This window comes from Nipponia nippon, unplaced genomic scaffold (genome assembly GCF_047370975.1).
Source record: "Nipponia nippon isolate SJK-2023a ecotype South Korea unplaced genomic scaffold, ASM4737097v1 scaffold_10, whole genome shotgun sequence".
In the NCBI taxonomy this organism is placed as follows: Eukaryota; Metazoa; Chordata; class Aves; order Pelecaniformes; family Threskiornithidae; genus Nipponia; species Nipponia nippon.
The window spans coordinates 6,407,858-6,430,123 of record NW_028262291.1 but is presented as its reverse complement, the minus strand read 5'-3'; the positions used below and the strand labels follow the sequence as shown (position 1 = coordinate 6,430,123).

Sequence of the window (22,266 nt, the reverse complement as noted above, 5' to 3'; positions counted from 1 at the left end):
TACAGTCGCAGACACGAACATCTGTATTTTCAGGAAGACAAAGCCAAAGATGCCCAACCCCGGAAGAGTTACAGACCCCAGGGGGACCAACTCGGTGAAGTTGGAACCCTTCTGAACCACAGCTGGGTTTCATAAATGAGGTTACCTGGAGAAATGCTTTTCCTTTTGAGACTTTGACTTTTTTCCCCAGTCATGCCTCAAAAGAGGCTTTCTTATTGATTTAAGAAAAGGTAGGAATCCTAGTAGAGAAAGCTTTTCCAAAATAAACTCTGTTTGCTGCCAATTGTCTATTTCTTTAAGTCCCTTCTTATAAAGACAGTTGCTTTTATAAAAAAAACACCTGACAATATGATTACCATCATGACCACAGTTCCATCAACAGAGGACTATTATTTTTCAAAAGATAAGAGAAAATAGGATTCCATAAATAATCTGTAAATTACCTCAAAATATTTAGCAATAAAAAAGATTCAGTAGTAATTTATTATATGACTCCATTTTTCACCTCCTCAAACATTCAATTTAAGCACCTTCCGTTTAACTTTTAAGGATTTGAACAAATACAGGCTTGTTACTAAAAGTTTTTTTGTTTTAATTGAATGTCTGCTTTTCCATTATATGACAGCACATTCCTTCAGAGTATGTTACTTCCTCATTGACAATAAAATAATGGTTTTTTTATTATTTTACATTTTATTTATTATTATTTTAATATAAAATAATAAATGTAGAGTAAAGGGGAGCTTAACAATTCTGGACAATGATGAGACTTCAGATGTAGGCCAGTAGGTGATTTCTTAAATTGCTCAAGATTAAATTGTACTTGAATGCCTTGGATTTATCACCAGTTCATTCTGCATTTCTTACGCTTTATGATTCAATGCAATGTTTTTAATCAAATTGCTAGAAAATTTGTATTAATGGCCAAAATGCCCAGAATCAATCAGTATTTTTTTGTGAATATTTTCCAAATCACATCTTTGCTCAAATCAAAGAAAAAGATCACTTAACTCTCTGTAATGTTTCCCGCTTGGCTCCATATACACGTATCAAGTAAAACTTTGTAACAGTAGGTTAACAGTACATATTGTATACAGGATACCCACATTAATAATTTTCAAATAAATCTTTAATATATCCTTGGGTAGCAAAATTCCCTTGGGAGTACTTTCACAATTACATTCAAGTTTGTAAGCCACTTAAAATGATTAATTAGATCCTCTGCACATTCTGTGTCTTCTTTTATGCGTAACATCAGTAGAAAAAAGTGCCAATACTAACAAATCTTAAAATAGGTTTACTAATGTGCAACTGCAAAGGCACATAAATTCAGTTTCATTTTCATTGCTCACGTACACATATTTTTTCACAGAATATGTAACAAACACGTCAGCTAGGAAAGTTACAAGATAAAACAATCTGTTACTATTTTTCTGCTAAATGCAGCTTTAACCAAAATTACTGTGCATTTCCCCCATCATCTTCACTGTCACTGGGGCGGGGGGGTGGGGAAAGAGAGGGAGAAACATTAAAAAACTATCACTTGATATAAGATATGAGTAGGTGAGGAAAGATATCTCTAAAATAATAACATCCGAAAAGTAATTAAGGGGATCTTCTCTTTCTCCCGCTTAATAGAGAAAAAGACAAGTAAACTTGTCCAGAAAGCTGCTGAACATCACAGCAAGCCTGAGGCTGCTCTAGCATGGGGGCCTGGTTTCAGACTGAAGCAGAATTTCAGAAGATGGATGTAAGCTGTCTGTGCTAATCCCCAAGTCCACAAGAGACCATTAGCCATACCTAACAATCTTTTTTTTGATGTTTTTTAAAACATCCCTTAAGAAATTTGAATTTGATATATTCATATCCCTTTACAACCACTGTCAAGCAGTAACCCACAGCATTTTTGAGACATATTATGTACTAGATTGTGGGAGACTTTATAGAAACATCTGATAAGTAAAGACATTAATTAAAAAAGAGGATATTTAGAGTGAGACTTTGGAGTTTTTTTCATACACAGGCAAACTGACCTGCAGTTAACAGCCACAAAAACTGCAGTAATAAATGGTTACTAGTTACCTCTTCAGCCCATTAGCCCACTGCTAATTTCAGACTTGAACCCTGGGGCAATGGGCCAGTCCAGCTACTTACACTCTGTAACAAAGAGGAGTGAGGTCGAATAGTTAATGAAATGAAGATAATTATAAAGATCGTGTCACTAAAATGTGAAGGAGAATTATATTGGTTTGGGGTTATGGACTAAATACATGCCAGGTGCTTTTTTTTCCAATTTCCCTTGATTGTACTCAGTTGAAAAAAAACTGTAAAACTAATTTACTATCAAGATAATGTGCTAATAATGAAGACTTCTTTAAAGTAAGTAATAAAAGCAAAGAGCTTCAGCTTTCAATTTAATGATCTCTGGTGTTAAATGTTTTCCAGCATGTAATAAAATTTTATTACAAATTAGTCACTGAAGAAAGAGGGCTGTAGAAAAAGTTCTGTGGAAGCTTTCTGAGGCAACAGCAAAAACATACTCAATCTGAAGCAAATTCTGGAAATAAAAGATATGAGGAAGAGTTGCCATATTCTTATGAATCATCATTAACAATAATACAAGGCTATGGCTGGCATCTAGTTGATCATAATGAGAATCAAAGTCTATAAGCCTGAAGAAAGCTATAAAAAGCAGAATAGAACAAGACAGACTTACATGAAGAAATAGGTCATGCTAGTCATGCTTCTGCAATTAAATTACCTTTTATCTTTTTAAAAACAAATTTCTTACTACATTACCCTTACAGATACTCACAGTACCTGAGATTTCTATGGTAAGTACCTTAGAAGGAGACACGTATTCTTACTCTCTTTGAAATTAAATTCTGTGGGACAGAATGGACAGTGTCATTTTTCAATGCTATTTTATTCTTATAATGTTTATGCATGAAGAAAGGGTTATATGATTGTATGCCATTACTGTGTATTACAAAATGTGGCTGACTCTGCATTTAGTAATTGCCTTTTTCTTTTTTTAATTATGGTTTTCCTGTCCCTGTGCTGAATGCAATGATCTCCAGGTCACTGAACCTGCAGGTGTCAGTGATATCTCATTAACTCTGTCAAAAGCAAAGTTTGAGGCAACAAAAGTAGAAAAGCACTGAGGTACCACAGAAGCAGAATTTCTAAGGCTTTAATGGAGCACAAATCTATTCACTGCCCTCAACGCTCTTACTGTTTACTTACAGCTGACCACAGATATTATATTTTTTGCCCTTAGGGTCAACCTTTGTTTCCTCTAATAAAGTTATGAGGATACAAACTATTTTTTTTCCCCCTCAATTGTAAGCACACAATCAATTTCCAAATAAATCCAAGCATGCCATGCTATATCTGTACTGATGTGTATTATCCTGGAGTTCAATTAAATGTAAAGTTTTGCTCTACGTGTTTTTCACAATTACGTAGAATTTCATTTACCACAACAGGAAACAAATCAGACTTAATTTTTGTTTAAAGCCCGTCATTGTTTCAAATCTAACCTTATATTTTATGACCTTTTAGAAACAGACCCTTTCACAAAGCTGCCTCAGACAACACTGGACCCACTGCTCTCTGAGATCTGAATGGTTATTTTATAGGAAAAGAAATAGCCTCATGAGATTTATTATTCTTAAGTTTAAGGAAGGAATAGATGTCAGAAGGGAATACTTAGCTAGACAGAATGAGAGAATAATGCTGAAAAGTAGTAGATTAGAAGAAATGAGGAGAAGTATTTAGCAACAAAGAACAGGAGAATGAAAATAAGCAGGGAAACAGAGGAGAAAACCTGACTACTAGAGCCTTTCTCTGCCATCATGGTCTGAAATACGAGACAGATGCAGAGAATGATTCAGGCAACAGCGAGCAAGTACGCAGAAATGGAGAACTGGAAAAGAACAGTCACAAATATTTTACATTTTAAAGCTTCGGTTTTCCAAATCCACAAAACAGAGACTATGTTACCAAAAGGCATATATATATTGTGAATTTCAGATATCCAATTCATTTCACAAATATCTTATTAAATTCAGCCTAGCATCTTTTACTTTTCAGAAGTCCATTTGCCCATCTTTCAGTCTCTGGAGTGGGGTTATTACACACAGGATTTGGGGTGCTTCCTGACATAATGATTTAATGTCAGTTTGAAATGTAATGCCTAAAGAGCAATAACTTCCAAGTTATGTTTTCAGCATGTTATACAGAGGTCACCCTGAGTAAAGATAATCAGATACATTAGAAAATCTTTCAGCATCTTAATCTTTCCTACTAAGGGCAAAAATAAGGCCATAATTATATTTGTGTTGTTTCACAGGTTCTTGAGCAAAGAATTTGCAATTGCTTTGTTCAAAGGGTCAGAACCTTCATTTATACTGGAATATGATGATAAATCATAGGAACAGTAATGGCTCTGATTTTAGAAAACATAAATTATTTCCTTAAGTAATTTGTTCTGATTTAGGTTTCTGTCTTGACCTACAAAGGGCGAGAGATGAGGTGATATATTGCTACATTCAGCTGGTTAATTTTTCATTAATCTGAAGCTATTCTGTTAGATTTCTAGGATCTACAAAAACACTCTTAAAAGACAGTTAAAAAAGACTTTGTTCAGTCTTGATAAATATGGATTGGGTCCAGCCTACACATTCTAAACATTTCTTCATTCCTTCAAATTGTGTATGCATATTTTAAAGAAATGTACACATATAACTATAATGTTTTTCAAATTTCTAGTCAATTATATCATTATAATATCCTACAGTATTATCAGTAATATGATAATAGTATAAATAATATTTAGTACAAATAATTAACGATTCTATTATTATTTTACATAAATATTTATATCAATCATTTCTACTATTCTACTGAGATCTTCAAACCTTTTAAAAATGGAGTGGCAGTTCCCCTTTCAGTCTGTACTATACATTTCTACAGAAGGAGAGTTCTCATTCGTATTCAGCCTGTATTTCCTCCATCAAGACTAGGACACGGAACTGGCATTCATAGATGGTCTTTCCACCTACGCTATGTACAATATTGGAGGGGGGGGTTATTCTTCACAGTTTGAAATTCATGTGCTCTTAAAATAGTGCAGTTTCATAAAATACACCAAAACCACAGGGCATTTATAATGAAGGAATTCATTTGGGGAATACATGAAACAATGTTTTTGCATTAGGCAAAAACACCATAGAGCAAATGAGTCACTATTATTCTGGTATCCGTGTCACTGTATTACCCGTCATTTGTGTATTCAACCTCGCTACTGGAAACAGACTTCTCTTCCGTTTCACTTCTGATTTTGATTGGCCATTAATTTTCCACAGTGTTACTAAAGTTCAGTTTGTTGCATTTGGAGCACAGGTATCTTTACACTGCATGGCCAAAGATATTTGAATGATAGCTATTATTACAATTTTTATTTTTTTATAAGGTATAATATTAACCTTTTTCAGAAAGGGGAATTAAAACAAATGGAGTAAGAATGCATTCCATCTAACTCCATATAAATTCACAGAGTTGTTTGTTATGCAAAGATCCAGTAAGTGCAGAAAATGCCTCAATAGGAAGTCAGCACCAGTGCTCTGATTTACTTATTATACCACCCCACATTTCCCACAGCAGGCAACCTAGTAAATGTTACAGTTTCCATCCATTAACAATACTCGTTAAGTACCCAGGTCCTTAGGCGCTCATCTGGAGATTAAAAAGAAAAGCAGAGTTTCAGTCCTTTTCCTTTCTCTTCATTTTTCTCTTTCCTCATCACTTCTGTAATGGGAATGAGGCAAGGAAATTGCTACAACAAAAGCCAGATCCAACTACTCTCAACTAGTTTGGAAGCATTTTCCACTGGCAGAACACAGAATGGTTATTGCTGCGACATTACAGTGCAAAAGAAACTATATAATAAAAATAATTGTCAACAACCCAGAAAGTTAAAGACCTCATAGTTCAGGATTAATGATCAGCCTTCTGGTTATGCTTGGTTTTAGTTGTTAGTGTCATTGAACTTGTATGCACAGAGCCCTAAATCCATTTGTAATGGTCAATGCTTTCAGCACCAGTATTGGTGTTTTGACAGGTACATGGCAGGTAAAATGGTTTTGGTCTGAAATATTAGTGCCAATTCACATGGTAAATTCTGTATTTTACGTTCTTGTACATTGTCAACATTAACTCATTCAAGATGTGTCACAAAACGCACTTCAGACTCATACTGCTTTTGATCACTTTAAGGGAACTTTTTCTATGATTTAAATGTAAGAATTTCCCATTACTACCCACTCTTCCAAATTACGAGCTATCCAGATCAACAACTTTTTTGCACTGATTCAGGCACTTCTATGCACTGATTTGCACTGATTTTTTAAACCTGATTTATGCTTCTTTATATCACATTCTCTAGAAAGACCAAAATACGTCACTAGGAAATCAATTTTCAAAATGAACCTTCCCAAGAAATTTGGCAAGTTGCTTTCCTAATTATCCTTTCTACACCACGCTTATGTGTTAAATATAATCTCTAACAAGCACTCACATATTACGGTTACCAATTATGAATACAAACATAGAATCTACTTATTTGCACCTTTTTTTTTTCCCCCTAAGCAGGAAGCACCCCAAGCCCAGGGATGATTGTCTCAAAGCGATACAGGTATCATACACCGTATGACGTACCCTTCAATGGATTTAAAATAAGTTTGACATTTTTAGAAAGCAATTTTTAGGCTGGATGAGAATATCTTTGAAATAAGATATTTACCAGAGAAATCATCTTTTCTTTCCTGAAGGTGAAACTGCTGCTTATCAGACATGACAAGATGCATAAGTGCTGCTCATCTGAAGTTCCCATTTTTACATACGAAAACATATTTAAGTAATCACACACATTTATATTCACCTAAAAAATACTAGCCTACTATATCAAACTGTTTATGCAAATCTGATTAAAAAAGAAAGCAAGCTATACATGGGTAGAGTTAGTTGGTTTGTAAAAGGAGGAAAAAGACAAGGAAAAGATTCATAAGAATGGATGTCATTATAAAAAAAAGCCTTCTGTAATACAGCTCAAGTGCAGAGGGTGTAATTCTGGACTGAATTTGATTCTTTGACAACCTTTTTCACAGTAGCAGATTTAAGTGGTTTTATAATCACAGATAATGCACAGATTTATAATAATGAGGTGTCAATGTGTGGAAGAAGAGGACTGCAGACCATTACTTTCTAAGACATTTTCATGGCATATGCCAAGTGCAGAGAAATGTGAGCAATGCCTATTAAAGAGGCAGTATAACTTATTCAAGCACTTTTGGATACAGACAGCTAAATGTTGGTTCTCAAAAAGGCTGGAGCACGGAAATACTGATACATTTTACAAACAGGAACATTAAACATAAAATCTATACGATCATGGAAAAAAGAAGGGAGAACATTCTGTGTTTCAGTCAAATGTCAAAAATCTAATTTTAATCTCTACACTGTGTTCCCATTTCCTTTGTTGCACTACAGTAATACCCATAAAACCAAGGAGACCTCAAATGCTTCAAAGGTTCTGACCCTATTCCAATCTTAAACACAGGCATAGTGGCTTGTTGGGCCTTATCCTTCAGTACACCCATGCTGTCATGACAGAGGCACAAACGCTTCCAACCTGACGAGAAGGACAATGAGAACAAGACAGGCAATTCTACAGCCACATTAATTAGGAAAAACATGCTCCTGAGATCCCAGAGTGAAGCTCAGTCTGCATGACCTACAAAAGAAGAGTCCACTCTCCTGCAGAACACAGAGCCAGTGATCTTAATCTAAATGAGCACCAATATCCCCATATGCTGCTATTAATTAATAGTGCTTTGTTTCCAGAGGTAATAATTTTGGGGAATGAAGGTTTCTTCCTATAAAACAGTTATTAAGGAACCGACAATCATTATTCTAAGAGTAGCAATGTGAGATCCAGTTTTATAATTATATTCTGCTTTCTGAAATTATATTTCAATTTTAATAACATACAGAAAGATTACTAATTTTTGGCTTCTTCCTCTTTACTAATAGTGAATAGCGACAGCTGCCGTGTAAAAATTACAAACTGGCTATGAGTTAGCAATTCCTATTTATATTTCAGGGAAGAGTTTTGGAATTTAAGGAGGACATTAAAGTGTCCTTCAGTCATTCTTCTGTAAAACTTCCTTTTTAATTGAAATCACAGATTTCTTCTAGATCTATTGAATCAGTTGAATACATGAGCAAAATGCAACCCTGGAGATGAAAATTATCAGGACAATTGTTAATCACTGTAAATCTTGACTGTATTAAAATGCTTGAATCTATTGAATCAAAACACTTTTCAACAAATTTTTTTCTCATGCTTTCTCCTAAACTGCCCTTTCCATCTTGCATGAGTGGAATATTCCCTATGGCCTAGTATGAATTCCGTAGACCCCTTTTGGCAAACTTGATTTGGGTGCCCCAGCCTATTTTATGTTTTTATATCAGTCCTTCTCACTAAAAAAAAAACACAATAAGCAAAAACTGTCCTACTGTTTAGTGCTGTATTACCACAAACTCACTATCAGTGCCTGACAAATAAATAATCCTATGAATTAGCATCCTCACTTATTTTAGGTGCCAATCCATCTTCCTTGTAGATTTGTTATGCAGACATGGTCCATTTAGCAAGTAATAGACAAAATTTTGTTCCTCAGCAAAACAAGTACCTGCTTCCCAACTTTCAAGAAAGTTTACTGACATCAGAAACAGGCTTAGAATTATCCTCAAAATTCATCCTAATCTTTCAATGAATTTAAAATCCTCCTTAGTTCCAGTTTGATGCTCTTACAGGACAAACTTTCAAAGATGCATTAAAAAAAAAACAAACGAGAGAGAAACCATACCTTGGCGCTTGTCACTTGAAATGGAACTTTTGAGCCCTTTGTAACTGATGATGTCAGCTTCTCAGCTGGTTTTGAAGGGATTAGATTCATAGCAGGAGGCTGATTGTGCAGAACGGAAGACAGGCAAAGCTGCACGGTCTCCTTTAGAGCTTTCAGCTGTGACTCCTGGGGAAAATAAGAAATCATCAGTTCTCCAAGATGTGTTTTTATGAACAGAATTGCTTGCTTTCTCTCTCTGCATTAAACCAAACATTTATGAGCAGCTGCTGTTTTTTCTTATTAACAGAAGAAATTAAGGCTGTTTAAAGCAGTTTTTTTATACGATTAGGTTACTGTGCATTACACACCAAACTGCCTAGAAAGTCATTGCACTCTTCCCTTTCCTCTGTGCAGTTTTATCCACATTGGTTATTGCAAATAATTCTTAAATATTACTTTATCTCAAAAGAAACAAAAATACAGTATAGAGTCCAGACTTCTACATACAATAGTTAGGGAGAAGTAGGTGTTCACAAGTATTGCAGAGACACAGACTTTGCATGGAATTGTGTTTATAATGTTCAGAATAATTAGCGTATTTCCACAGGTTATAAAGATTGATTTTAATCCAACAGAAAGGTGACCTCCCTCGTGAACATACCTGTGCATATTATGCTGTTGCACTGTATAGTAAATAAACCATAGGTCTTTCTATCTGTTAAGAATATGATTGTCCAGATCCATTACTGTCGATCAAGCTTAACTAAAACTTTTAAGTGGTGAAGTGCTTGCAACTCATGTTAGAACACTGCTACACTACTCACAGAAATACAGATAGATGTATTAATGAAAATACCAGTCTGTCATTGAAATAAGCTGAGACAGCAAGATCACTGAGATAACTATGGCACTGAAGAAATCTCATTTTAAATCTTTGCTCCATCACAGCAAGTCAATTAGAGTCAAATGTTACATATTGAGGTAACTTCGCTATATTATTTCAGGTCAAATTAGGCAGCATTTGGCCTCAAAAAAAAAAAAATCTTGCTCTTATTCTTTGTTTTAAGAGTGTGCCTATCAAAACAGGCTACATCAGCACATTTTGACCTACAAAGATTTTTTTGAAGATACATAAATGAAGAATTGTGATGTATACCATGTCAAAAGTTGATGGAAAATATAGGTATACGCAACATATTACACACTATGTACTACGTATGTGAAATATTACCTACACAATATAAAAATACTTCACAGGTATATGAATCCTAAGCAACGGCATTCAGTGTACACCACCTTATTTTAGTTTATTTGCTGAAGAAGTGTTTTTTAGAACCTGACAAATATTCCGTGTTTTACATCAGATAATATAACTTCCACTGAACTGGACCCAGGGAATACATGTCATAACTGGGAAAATCTGAGTGTTTATTTAAAAATAAACAAAAACAGTTAGTAGGGCACATTTTAATGGTAAGATGAAAAACAACCATAACAAGACTATTAATGCATAGCACAATATGGAAAATCAAAGAAACAGGAGACGGAATGGAGTTTGTTTTGTTCGCAAACAGACAAAATTGAATGTCTTTCCCTTAAGATGTGTGCAGTGAGGAGGAATGCTAGATTATCATCAAAGAGGACAGCACTGTGTATGAATAACCACTTATTAAAATGTATGAACCTCGAGTCAGGCTGATATGTCTCTGACCTAATGGCAACGGAAAGGATTACTTTATCCATCTGACTCAGGGATCTTCTAATTTCTAATTGACAACAGAAGATCTTAGCATACTTCTTTTCATGTAACATGTCTTTTCTCCTACCTTTTCAAGAAGTGACTGCACAGAGAACATAAATCACCATTTGACATAGTCAAAATAAGCTCAGACACCAAACTGGCAGAGGTAGTAGACTGCCTGTCCTGGTTTCAGCTGGGATAGAGTTGATTTTTTTTTTTTTTTCTTCCGAGTAGCCAGTATAGTGCTCTGTTTTGGATTTAGCATGAGAATAATGTTGATAACACACTGATGGCTTAGTTATTGCTAAGTAGTGCTTACACCAGTCAAGGACTTTTCAGCTTCCCATGCTCTGCCTGGTGCACAAGAAGCTGGGAGGGGGCACAGCCAGGACAGCTGACCCAGACTGGCCCAAGGGCTATTCCATACCCTATGACGTCATGCCCAGTATATAACTGGGGCGAGTTGGCCAGGGGGGAGTGATCGCTGCTCGGAAACGGGCTGGGCATCAGTCGGTGGGTGGTGAGCAATTGTGTCGTGTACCACTTGCTTTGTATATTACTATTGTATATTATTATTATTACTACTACTACTATTCTATTTCATTTTACTTCAATTATTAAACTGTTCTTATCTCAACACACGAGTTTTCTGACTTTCACCCTTCCAATTCTCTCCCCCATCCCACTGGGGTGGGGGGAGTGAGCGAGCGGCTGTGCGGTGCTTAGTTGCCAGCTGGGGTTAAATCACGACACTGCCTAATTTTGCTTGAAGATACAGACTCAGCCATTATAAGCACTATATGACCCTAGTGCTCCCCACAAATCACACTGATCTGACACCACACTCCTCCGGTCTGGAAATCCCCCTGGATAATTTCTCATCCTCCCATCTCCCACCCCTGCCATCCAGTGCTTGTTCTGCCTTAGCTATGGCCAGCCATTTTGCCATTCCAAAGGTAAAAGCAGAATAGGTTATTTTGTTTTCATCCTGCGGGGAGCAAAATTCAATTTTGACTTTGCTGATAGGAGATGTATAAATGGGCAGCAGAAGAGTACAACTTAAGAAAACACTATTGGAACCAGGGGTGTAGTTTGACAAAGTTCTCGATAACCTTGCACAGATGTGACTGTGGTCAAAATAGGCTGTTTGCTGGTCAAAATACTGCCAACATATGACGCATGTCTTCAGATTTCCCAGATCGGTTTATAGTCTTGTCATGTGGTTGATTCAATATAGAATAATTTGGGCTGTGGTAATGCAAAATTTGTCAATTTTCCAAGGGTCCACCATGGGAAATAGAAAAGTGCTGTAGTGTAAATAAACTTTAGAGACACTCAGTCCACTGTCAGCACCAACTAGTATTTAATAGAAAAGTCCGATACCCTCCCAAAAGAAAAATACAAATTAATGCCTATTTACAGGTAGTTTGAGATTTGATCACTCAATTATTCATTTCAAATACAGCTCATGTTCCAGAAATGCACATTGCTTTACACATTGCTTCCATTCCTTTAGCTGAAACTATGTGTGCTAACATTGTCAAAACAGTTAAGGCCAAGTCGCCGTCACTGAAGACGTGGATGGACCATTGGCTGTCTCTTAACTCTTTTCAGTTCATAGTTCATACAGAAAAGCTCTTAACCAGGGGAAAAAGGTACCTACAACTTAAATGGTCTTATTACTCTGCAGTTAGAACTAGCTGAACATGGGTATTTCTAGTCCCATAAAACTGTGTCACAATTCTCACTGGCATGAACTTTGCCTTTTTCTTTCATTTGCACTGCTTTTTTTACTCCCGCTTGGCATTTCCACTGCACTTTTGCAGCATGTAAGCAATGGTGCCATCCAAAACTCTCTCCGTGATGATTTGCAAAATGGCAACACCGGGCTTCTGGTAAGCCTACGGAACCATAACTGAGCCTTAAATTAAAATTCTATAATATTTAATAGGAAAGAAAGAGAGGGTCAGAGAAGTCAGTTGGGTGTGCTGCAAATCCTTTTTTAACTTTCAGACCAAATCGCTTAATAGCATTCTCATTAAAAGTTCCTGATGTCAAATGTTCTTTGCTTTCTCCTTCACAACTGTCTGCATTATAATGAACAAACTGCACTTAGAAGATATTTACTGCAAGCATTGCTCTCTTGCCATTGCCACAGACAGTATATTGGCACTAGTTAGAGATTACATCTGAGTGTTATACATGCAAAGGAGGAACATACTTAATTTTTAAATTAATACATGGAGCAGTTCAGGTGAGTGTACTAACAGGAAACATGATATATCACCAGACGCAGACACAGGTTTGGATAATGCTATTGTAAGCATTGCTTATATAGATTACATTTTGCAATGCTGGATGCAAATCCTCAGTCAAGAGGATGATTTCAGTGATTGCAATATTGAAGAGTAAATAAACATGCTTTAGTGCAAGGGGCATACTTTTTTTTTAGTGTCTAACAGAACCTGAAAATACTAGAAAACCAGACCAAAAAAGTAGTCTTTGATAGAATACTGAAGTTTTTTCCTTTCTGATAAACTGCTTTCCTATTGCATGACATTTTCTTCCCAGCTACCCTAAGTCTAGAAAAAAGTTCCCCTGTTGTACAGCTGACTGGAGTGAACGTGTCCTGCTCTGTCCCCATCCTGGGATTCCCCACAGCCTCCCTGTCCTGAACAGGCACCTCTGCCCACGGAAGAGTTAGCTCTGTCACATCAGTCCCACCCTAACCAGAGACTGACCCATTTCTAGGCTGCATCCTACTTGGAACTACAACTAAATCTCAGATAAAAATCATATCGGTTACAGGCACATTCTCATTAGCGTACTTTTGCACCTCAAGAACTGTAGCATTTGGCTTTCTGTGGGTTTTTGAGATGTTTCTTTCTAATTTGATTGCCCTCCTCTTAAATAACTTTGCAGCTGTACTTAACTTCATGCATCATAATTAGTTCCACCAACTTCAGTAGCATTACACCCAGGTACATGCAATTAAGTATGCATCTAAATCTTTGCAAGACTTTAATTTGTTTTTGTCAAATTACACTGAAACATTCACAGTTGATAGAGATAAACATGCTTACATTACGTTACACTTCTTACTTTGTCAAGGGCTGCCTTTTCCAATTCATCTTTTGCAACTGCTAGTTTTTGCTCCAGATCTGTTAGCTGTTGTGCCTGTGGGAACAAAGAAGAAAAAGCTGATGCGATCTACAATGCATTTTTTCCCATAATTTTTCATGCAGTGCCTGTGAGAGAGGAAAGGATATAAATTTTACAAGTAATATATATGAATTGGGTCAGAATTGCTTGCAAAAAGACCAGGCCTCAAGGGGTATTTTTTTACCTGAGAAAAAGTGTATTTTTATGTGGGAAACTGGGCTCAAATCTGCTCCATTTATGCGAATGCAAGTTTACCCTAACTTTAATGTCAGTAGCAAAAGCAATTCCATACTATATTTAGAATTACGCCATAATACCCTTCTAGAAAATTCAAACAGTTTTTATTATTTTGTTGATGTATCTGACTTGTTTGTAATTTGAAACACTGTTTTGTAGTTTTAAACATTGAGATGCTAACATTAACGTAACTTGGCATAAATACAGAAATTAGAAAACACCCAAAAGTTCATGCATGTAGACACCTTGTGAAATGCTACTATCTGCTGGTATAGAAGGGGTTAACCCCAGATTTGTTTCACCATCTCCTTCCCTGGAGATATTACAGGAAAATTCACAAGAACAGCTAGTTATGCAACTACATAGTGAGAACGCATTTGGGGAGATTTGCATTTGAAGTCGGGGTCAGGCAAGCAGCCTGCACGCTGCGTGGAAGGAGCGTTGGCTTTTTATATGACATAACATTAGTCTCCTGTATAGTCCTTCAGGAGGAGATCTGGCTCTTTACAATGTATATGCAACGCATTGAGTGCATGGGTTCCGGAGATGCTTTTAAATCCTCAGTAAATAAAGACAAGGATTTTCTCTCCCCTTCCCTTGGGGTAGATACACTCCAACAGACTGCTTGTTTCAGGGAAATACATTCTCTGCAAAAACTTTCCATTTTAGGGAAGCAGGACCTCCCAGATTCCTGCAGTTCTCAGCCCTGTCATTAATAGCACATTACTATGCAACCAAAAGGAATAAGGTACAGTTGTCTTTTACTGTTGTATTTGCAGAAACTGCCCAGTAGTTGTTTTCTGTGTTTATGAAAGGAACCACAGAGAAAGACACTGGACTAACCAGTTATCCTTTCCCTCTGAAATTCTGATTAGGTAATGCACATTTTGTGCATACAGAATAACTGGATCAAATTCTCATTTCTCAGTTTAATTTTGACCAAATATTTGCAAGCACCCTTTCCCTCAGCACCACGCCATGCTCACCAGGTTTCTGAAGTCATCCCCAGCCAGATACTATTTTCTTGCCAGACTTTTCAAAACTCTGCTGACTGTAGCACAGCTTAACATACAGCCACACAACATAAATGCTGTTTAGCGTAAACCTCACAAAACATGGTTAACTTAGTCTCTGTGTTGGGGCAATGACAGTACTTCCAGCACATGTCATAGCTTGGGCAAGCCTGCAGTCCTCAGCAGATGCCTCAAGTGATGTTTATTAGCATTAGGCATAGGCTGTACTGGCTGATAAAATGACAAAAGCCTGGCATTTTCAGTTCCTTGCTCATGTAAAGAACTACTTAGTCACATTTTAAAACAGGATTAGGCATTTATCTGTGGATTTATCAGCAGCCAGGGTTTCATTAGTCAAAACCATGTACGATTAGGCAATGTTGCTTCAAAGCAGAAGTCAACTGCTTGCTTAGAGGCGGGGAAGTCTCTTGTGAATGCAGTCCCTAATTTCCACTGCGTCACATTGCTTACACCTGATACCAGTCACTACCACACGCAGAACATACAGATGAGACCACTGGTTTGGTTCCTCAGTCTGGCAACAGAGCATCCAATACAGAAAGAATCCTTCCATTTCATTAGAATTTGCAAAATTTAACTGGACTTATCACTGGCTTATTAGAGAAAAAACTTACTAACATATAAGAACTTTTCTACAGTTCAGGAACTAAATACAGTACTTAATATCACTCACAATAAACATGGGCCCAGTCAATGTTTGAAAGACTGAACACTAGGCTTGGCTCTATCTGACGCAGAGAAAGTTCTCATTAGATACTACAACTAGACCAAGTAATTTCTCACATCATTGACATTTTAATTATTGCTACTTATTAAAATATTTTTACAATACAGTTACTCAAATTAATACATTTTAAATTAATGAGAACCAAGATTTGAAAAACAGTATATATAATTAAATAATTTGAATTACCATTAAAAAGGAAATTATATAAAATAACATTTACATGAGAAATGAGACACCAGGATGGCATCTCTGATGATGTGCATTGCTAAAGGATTAGAATCACATGGAAAATGATGGATTGCCACATGGTGTGGGCCAGACAACTAGGCAACTTCTCCATTCAGCACCATCTGTGTTACAGTTTAAATAAGCGGAATACCAGATCTAAAGGTATGAATTTCAGGATATCTGGTTTTCTTCAACACATGCATTACATAGGCACCTGAAAATCTGGGTAGTTGACAGGAAGCAGGTAACGGTGGTTACAGGCGACTGCTGTTTCTTTCCTTACAGGGGAATGTCTGGTGCTACATAACATTGTACGCAATGGAACTCAAGTTGGAGGAAAAGTGTTTAATTTCTTTAACTGCTGCCTCCCATTAGAAAGAATTAATATATTGTAATAACACTGCTCACATCAAGGAAAACATTTTCAGTTTATGGTGAAAAGGTATTTTTCCAAAGGACAGGCTCGTATGTACTAATAAAGTCTTTCTGAATGCACAGTTTACTCTTATTTTTGGTAATATTGTCTTATTTTGATGGACTTTTTCTGTAACTTTCATGTATATTTATTTTATTTCACAGATTACTGAGCCAATAGTCCAGGGATACCAATCCAACTGACATCAAGTGAGAATAAAATCCTGGCATTAAAACTGCATTTTTGATGAACGACTCACTTGAAAGTAGTGACATTTATTTACATCCTAGTCCCAAAACTGCAGAATAATAATTTTTTTTTTCTGAAAATTTTTGTCTATCAAGGCTGAATTCATATTGCAATAGTTTCACTGCTGTTTTAATTTAGAAGCTTTTTAGGGAGCCTAACTCAATTAATGTGGCTTGCGTACTGAATAAAGAAAAAGAACAAAATACCAGTAGGACTACACAAGGCCAATTCTGATAAGAAGTAAAGTGCCTTTAAAAAGCACAGCCTGGAAAAACTTAAAAATATTAAGTTTCTCTTCAGCATTCTTGTAGAACCAGGTCTTACAGAGGAAAGAGTGAGATAAATCATTTTTTCATCCTCTGCAAGAGTGCACTGAGCAATTACTGTCAATGAAGTACACTTTTGTAACTCACTTAAATGAATGTACTTACCTTTACTCATTGTGAATTACATTACACAAAATGACCATATTTAAATTCTTCCAGGCATAAATATAAAAAGCAAAACGACTAGTCTGATTTCAAGTAGATAGAGAGATCCAAATTGACACAGAATATTTTTTATAATGAGTAATTCAGACCAGCAAGAATTTCTGCATATAAATAAAGTGAGGGCAATGTCTACATGTCTTGGGGATGATGATGACTTTGAATGTTCACGGATTTATAAATATCTGTATAGAGGCAGAGAAATGGGGAGTGAAGTTGAGCCTGGGAAGAAGGAAGGGGTGGGGGGAAGGTGTTTTAAGATTTAGTTTTTATTTTCTTATTACCTTACTCTGATTTGATTGGTAATTGATTAAACTAATTTCCCCAAGTTGAGTCTGTTTTGCCCATGATGGTAACTGGTGGATAATCTCTCCCTGTCCTTATCTCAACCCACGAGCCTTTCGTGATATTTCTCTCCCCTGTCCAGCTGAGAAGGGGGAATGATAGAGAGGCTTTGGTGGGCACCTGGCATCCATCCAGGGTTAACCCACCACAATATCATATCAATATAATATAAGTAGTTGGGATGTTCATGTTCCTAAAAGTCACACAAAAGCAACAAAACAGGGGGGCAAGAGCGAAGGTTTGTAATCTGAAAAACAGTGGCTAGAAGCTTTATGCTTTTCAATTCCTTTGTCACATTAGAAGGAAAAAAACATTCACTAGTGGTCTTTTGTGTACCTTTAGAATAACCTTTGTTTGTTCTAAAAAATTAATCCTTTCAATGATCTTTCTTGGGACAAACATACCCACATAAATACAATGAATAAATTACTGTTGGGTTATGTATCCTTGATAACAATGTGGTACTCTACAAATAAGCTCCAAATACAGCTCCTTTAAGTGTTCTTGTTGGTATTTTACTCTGAAAAGGTAGATCTGAACTTTCTTCCCAAACCTGGTTAGTCCATAGGCTTTTCCACAGACATCTCCCCCTCCAAGTCCTCCCATTTCTTTTCCGGAGTCAGACAAAACCTAAAGCTTCTCACCCATGAGGTGAGTTACTACACTTTTCCTGAAGGTACAGGGCAGCAAAACCAGGCTATGATTTTATTTCTATGTATGATTTAACAAACGCAATAGCACAATGACACGTTGGAAAAAAAAAAAAAAAATCCTCTTTCTTTCTGAGAAGTCCCAGAAACAGAATCCCTTAGTACGATCAAACACCAAGTGTGCTGCATGGGTCAGAGAGAGGACAGAGAGAGTGGTGCCCACCTTAACATTTCACTCTTATTTGATCCCAGATCTATTCCACATTAACAGCGGGACATGAATTCCACCTCCGGAATAATTAAGGGTCAACCTTCAGGTCTGGCGGGTGATAGGGCTGCATGGTTGTACAGCTATTACAAATACTGCACACTCGTTAGTGCAGACAAAAAATGTTTTTTCAAAGGCTTTTTAGCATTTCTTTCCCAGAAACTTTATACAGCATGTCAATGTGGAATGTAAGATAAATGGTGATGGCTTTTATTGTTGTTGTAGTTGGGTTTGGGGGGAGGGTGGGGGTGTTGGCATTTTTTGCTTTTTGTTGTTTTTTTTTTTTAACTTGCAACTGCTTAAAATAGTCAGGAAAAAAAATAATCTATTCCCTTTCTTTTCTTTATACAAAATTTCAAAGGCTTTTTTTTCTTGCCAGAGAAGGCTAGGTTATGGCTTCACGTTAGAAGGACTACTCATATGTGCAGAGATAAGCATAGTCATGATGGGGTTTTCTTCACTTCAAGACATTATAAATTGGGATTTTATTTGGTTACCACAAAACTTGTAAAGACTTATTGTATTTCATAACAAGGATTGCTGTTTATTGAGGACAAAATTATCACACATTCTACTTAATTAGAAAACATGATTGTCTAAGTGATGTTTAATCACACGTTAAATAGATCAGATATTCTGAACTCCATTTTTTCCCGCATATGCCTTAAACAAATGTTTAAGAAAAAAGATACAATATTTACTGTACAACTTTTTATTTTAAAAATAAATATATTTTCTAACTAGGACAACTTTTTAATTGGAAACCACTTAACCGGAAATTTGAATAAAGTAACTAGTAAACAGTATTCTATTGTGCTTATTCTGTAAGCATTATTTGTATCTTAGAAAAACAGACTTGTGCTTCTAAATTGCACTGTTTACTATAGCACAAGATGTTAAATATAACCAAGAATAACACTTTTTGGCAGCTATTCCATTTAATCAGATGTGCAGCAAAACCCAGATGTTCAGCAACATCTGAATTATATTTCAAGCATTTACAACAAGAAGAAAAGTCAGTTAAAAACATCACTTCTGCGCTGTCTCACAGTTTGTACGTTTTCTTAATGCTCATTACTGCCACAAAGCTTTTATCTCTCATTTGTATCTATTCTGGATGTACATCAAAAAAGGAAATAAGATCTCTGTGCGTTTTTATCAGCTGAAATTTCACTTTTCCTTCCCCAACCCTCAGGTTTTCCCTTCTCATAAAACTCACTACAATGAAAGCAAAATAGCAGTTTGCTAGGGTCTTACTAAAGTGCTCAACCTCTAACTAAAGGAAAATAACTGTTTCTCTGCAGAAACAGGCTCAGACAAGGCACACGAAGAGAAGAGCCACGTCACCCACCTTGTGCCTGGTCTGTCTTTTTATCTCCCGTAGGGGATTTTCCTCCCTTTAGATCAGGCCACAGCACCTTAGGTTTTAGCACTAGTTGTTCTTTCCGATGAATAACCGATCCGCATGATTACAACAACCTGCTGCTCTTTCTTTTCTAAGTTAGTCTTTAAACAATTGTATTGCTTAGTTTAGCAGCAAGTCAACAAACATGGGGTAAGCATTTTAAAATTCATGTTAGGCATACAAGAATGCTCTGCATCTCTGTCAATAGTGTGTTGGAAACATTTCTTTCCTCTTTTCTTGAGGAACAATTAGTTTACATCTTGCTCGAAGCTTCAACTTTTTGGTTTGGGGGCTTCTTTCTAAGATTTGACCATTCCAGTCAAAAGCATAATTCAGCCAGGAAAATACAAAACAAAGAAAACAGAACTACTATATTGGGCAATATTACTTAACTTAAAAGTGTTTGTCAAGAGATAGCTATCTTCAAACTTCCTATTTTGAAAACATTACCTCATATTCAGCTGATGAATAAAGTAAAACCTAAAACATCCAACACATACCTTATTCATTAACACCTGCATATTCATTATGGCAAAGTGGCTCTAAATCAGCCAACAATGAGCAATACAGAAATCTCAAAAACCCTCCCAAAATACAGATCAAATTTATTGTATTTATTTTGGGAATTTCATGCTGCAGATCATCATGTGGATGGTTCTGAATTTGCTGTCAGCAATACCCCAGAAAACAGGATCAAGCAAAGGGGAGACTAAGTGATACAGAACTATCATCTCAAATAATTTTAATTCTGTCTGATTTGGAGCAAATGCCGAGATATTCAAAATGGCCTCTGCTAGGAAGTACACCCAATATGGGACATACATGTCAATGTGCTCCAGATGCTAATTGCCTGGAGCTGGGTGATCTCCCAAGCAATCACCCCACAGCATGGTTCATCGAGGAGCCCCAGGGCCAGGAGAGCAGCTGGTTCTGGATTCCAACATGTGCCAGGTGCTACCAAGGACCTGGTGCCCAAGGCACCACCTTGGCTACTCCTCTAGCCTCTCTGGTTCCAGGGAAAGCCAACATGTGTGGGCACCGTGGCTTGCGTCTGCTCTTCCTTTTCACAATTTGTGATATTTGTACCTGACCATTCTCTCCCTTACGGCACAGAGGCTGACAGCACATCGTGTCCTGATATCCTCAGGATAAAATGTCTTCAGTTCTAATATTTCAGAAAAAGACATTTTTCTTGGCAATTTCTACAGCACCTACCACTGCAGAAGCTTAAATGTTGAAGAAAAATGATTGTGCCAAAACAGTTGCTCTCAAAGTGTACTTCTGGAATCGGCATTACTCATACAACATCTTGCCCCCTTTAGACATATAACACACATGGATCCAGTCCACAGTTTTCATAGGAAAGATTCCCTCTTTTTCCTCCTACATGTTTACACAAGATAAAGTTTTGACTCGTCTTTCAGCTTCTTATATGCCTTTCCCTCAGTCTTATTTTTTTCTCTGATCTTTGGGCAGTTTGGAATTTTTCAATACTTTACGTGAAAAAGTTTTTAAATTTTTCAACCTCATGGAGCAGACTCAAAATCATTATCATAAATAAACCATTTGGAAAATGTCAGTCAAAGTCCCAATCAATTTCAATTTGATATCAATAGTTAACCTCTCTTCATTTTAGTGGGAGCTGGACCAAGTCTGTAAGTTGATTGAATAGCTGCATGCTGCCAGTTAAACATGGAGCTGCTGCTGCTAGATTTAAGTAACCTTGCCTCATGCCGGCTATTGACTACCCTTGTCTCACACAGTAACTCAAACCAGGTATTTAAGACTGCATTACCGTCTAATGCAAGTCCACATCCTTAACACAACATCCTCAGGGCCACATAGTAACTTTTAAAATTGGATTTTTCAGTTCATTAAAAAAGTTACAACAATTTTTCATGCTCAAAACTGTGTTGTAAAAAATGTAGTGACAATAAACTAATAGACCTGAATTACTAAATGATATTCACATTTTGCAAATCCATAATTGCCAAAACTGCATGAAACCATTAAAATAGTAGAATAGTAGGAGACTTATTTCAATAAGGAAATAAATGAATTATGTTAATACATAGTCCAATGTCCTTACTGGGAAATATATATGATGACATCCCTCCACCTTCTTGTATGTCATTTATCTCTTTATATTAAAAAAATTCCCATGTCTGCAAACAGCTTCTAAGTATTTTTCAGCAGCCAATTCTGTTTAGATCTTCAGGCTCCTCCTGTGATGCTAACATAATGTGCTAACATTAACACATTACTAATGATTATAACATCATCACAACAATATACAAAATGCTAAAATATGGCATTTGAAATGGAAAATATGCACCAGCAAAAAGATGCCAAGGTAAACAGTGACATCTACTTCCAAAGCAAAACACACGTAATCTAGATAAGAC

General features: G+C 36.4%; 1 protein-coding gene across 1 annotated transcript in view; it reads right to left on the bottom strand.

Moving 5' to 3' along the window:
- LUZP2 (leucine zipper protein 2) overlaps positions 1–22,266 on the bottom strand; it is a 197,370-nt gene that overhangs the window by 33,737 nt on the left and 141,367 nt on the right. The window contains exons 8-9 of the mRNA XM_087746719.1: positions 13,756–13,830; positions 8,934–9,098 (exon numbers count right to left, since the gene is read on the bottom strand). Coding sequence (XP_087602845.1) covers positions 8,934–9,098; positions 13,756–13,830 — 240 coding nt within the window. The remainder of the gene's footprint in view (positions 1–8,933; positions 9,099–13,755; positions 13,831–22,266) is intronic.